General features: G+C 39.4%; 1 protein-coding gene across 2 annotated transcripts in view; it reads right to left on the bottom strand.

Moving 5' to 3' along the window:
• Positions 1-1,572, bottom strand: part of ints15 (integrator complex subunit 15) — a gene marked incomplete in the record, with an annotated part of 14,421 nt that extends 12,849 nt beyond the window's left edge. For both annotated transcript variants that reach the window (XM_014013830.1, XM_014013831.1), the window contains 3 exon segments: positions 661-882; positions 958-1,158; positions 1,477-1,572. In XM_014013830.1, coding sequence (XP_013869284.1) covers positions 661-882; positions 958-1,152 — 417 coding nt within the window.
• Positions 1,573-2,540: the final 968 nt, after the last annotated feature.

Raw genomic sequence — 2,540 nt, 5'->3', positions numbered from 1 at the left:
CACAAAAACATCAAAATTAGCACAGAAACAGTACTATATAACATTTTAGACACATTCTAGACAGTTTATCAGCTAAAAAAGTTCATTTTGGGGTAAGTTACTCTTTAAATAAAGTCGATGTTTCACAGCAGCTCCAGTCAGATTTGTCTCCAGGGTCCTGGTCCATCTAAGCTGGACTTTTTACTGCTGCGGCTCCGTCAGGTTGGAAGGTGCTTGTGTTCGACGGTCTTTAATTTAAAGTCCAGGCTCAACTGGACCATTCCAGAACTGTCTGCCCTTAGTGTGTTTAGATCAGGGTGGGTCCACAACGGGAGGCTGGGACCGCCAAGACTAGAAGAAAGTCTCTGTGAACTTGGACGGTCTAGCCTTGTCCGGCATACATCTGGTCACCTAGAGGTTCTCAAACTGCGGTCCCAGGACTCCCAGGGGTACGCGAGAGATATCTTGGGGGTCCTCAAAAAATTTAACTAAATTGTTGATTTGTTTTTTTAAACGCATGGAGAACAATAAACTAATAAAATAAACTTTGCAATATTTGTTTTATTTACGTAATGGCTTTAATTGCTGGATGTTTGGCCCCTCAGCTGTTGGCCTGCACTAACCGTGGCCCCCAGAGGAATTTAGCTGAACAGCCCTGGTGTATACTTGTGTAATCCTCACCTGTAACCAGGTAGCAGCACATTCCAAAATCGGAACCCTGCCCACAGCGACAGCCATGGAAACGAGTTTGCCCAACAGCACCATGCGACTTTCGTCCGCCTGGTTTCCTTGAATGTGAAAGAGGGCAGAGAACATGAGCTGACGGACCGTGTCCCGACTCTGCTCCTGGAAACAGCTGCACATGATCTCCAGCAGCTGGAGCTCCTGGAGAGCGCTCATCTTCTGTAAAAGAAACACACACGTCTCACTGCCCGTTCACCACTTCACTCTGCACAAGGCGCGTGGGTCCAGTCTCACCCTGGCTGGGGCGTTCCTGTCTTTGGGGGCATGCAGAATGAACTCCTCGACCAGCTCTAGGGTTTTGGCGTCGACCTGAGGGGGCTGCCTCCCGGACTGCACCAGGTTACAGATGTAGATGTCCAGGTGGTACAGCAGCTCTTTGGCAGCACTCAGGACATCCCGAGGCAACAAAGACTGACGGATATCACCCATCAGGACCTGACAGAAACACAGAAAACATTTCCTCACATGTTTAAATGTGATAGAATGAAAAGTAACTTTAATTAGCAGCTTTAGGTAACAAATAACTATTTAACCCCCCCCCCCCCAAAAAAAAAAAAAAAAACCCTTCACAGCCTGGTTTTGTAAACACTAGATACAAACAGCAGCTTAACGCTGACTGAGTCGGTTCTGAATCTGCAACTAAAGCTGTTAAAATTTAAAAAACAAATAGCGGCTAGTTTCAGCTTCTCACCTAAGCTCAGGTGTTTTAGCTACTATAACTGTAACATAAAAACATTAACAAACTTCTCTTACCGCTTTAAACGACCCTTAAATGACTAAAAACAAGCCAACAACAAGACCAAGCGGACACAGCAGAACAACTTCCGGGTTTACGGAAGCCTGCTCGGGACAAAACCCACCAACAGGCTCTTTAATTTTTACCTTGTATATTTTTTTTTACCTTGTATACATTGTATACTTTTCGGAATATTTTACAATTTTATTGTACTTCAGTAGTTTTTTTAAGGATTTGTAATTTTACTATTTTTATTGTAACTTTTACTTTTATTTCATTACATTCAAAACCTAGAGATTATATTTTACTTCTTAAACATCACTGTTATATAGGCTACTGAATGCATGATGAAAAATTGTTTATCCACTCCAAAACTAAAGTGTTGAATTTATTTAACCAAAGTAGGTCAACTGGTGCCACTAAAATGTAAACGCAAAACAATTTACATGTTTTCTTTCAAAGAAAATGTGCAAATTGCTGAATTTACTCAACTCAGTTTAATGAAAGCCAGTTGGTCAAGTAAATTCAACACTTCACTTCTTAGGTGAGCGGTTTTATGACTTTTATTTAAGAAAATTTTCTTATAAGTTAAATATATTTTTACTGAAGTCATTTTCTATTTTGATATCTTTACTTTTATTTAGTTATATATTTATAGACCTCTGTGGCAGTAGTTTCAGAACACTTTGAAACTGGTGCTTAGAAAGAACAGTAGAGCTGGTACAAGGGCCACAGCAAAAGGCAGGATTCATCATGGCAAAAAATGACGACTACTTTTGAACCAAGGAGGTTTTACCTATATATTTAAGTCTATGTATAGAACAACTTAAATATTAAATATATGTTCTATAGCAGTGGTTCCCAAACTTTTTATCTTCTGACCCACAAAATATTCATGGCAAAAACTTGTGACCCCAAATATTACTGGTCTGAGGACACCAACTTCGTTAATAACCCTAAAAACACAGACTTTTTGACAATCTAAACAACTTATACACAAATATAAATACTTATTTATACTTATTTTGTGTTTTTGTAATAGTTATAGAAAAAATATTACATCAGCAATTATTTTATTACC

Source organism: Austrofundulus limnaeus, unplaced genomic scaffold, assembly GCF_001266775.1.
Source record: "Austrofundulus limnaeus strain Quisiro unplaced genomic scaffold, Austrofundulus_limnaeus-1.0 Scaffold106, whole genome shotgun sequence".
NCBI classification, from domain to species: Eukaryota; Metazoa; Chordata; class Actinopteri; order Cyprinodontiformes; family Rivulidae; genus Austrofundulus; species Austrofundulus limnaeus.
This window is presented reverse-complemented; position numbering and strand designations above follow the sequence as displayed.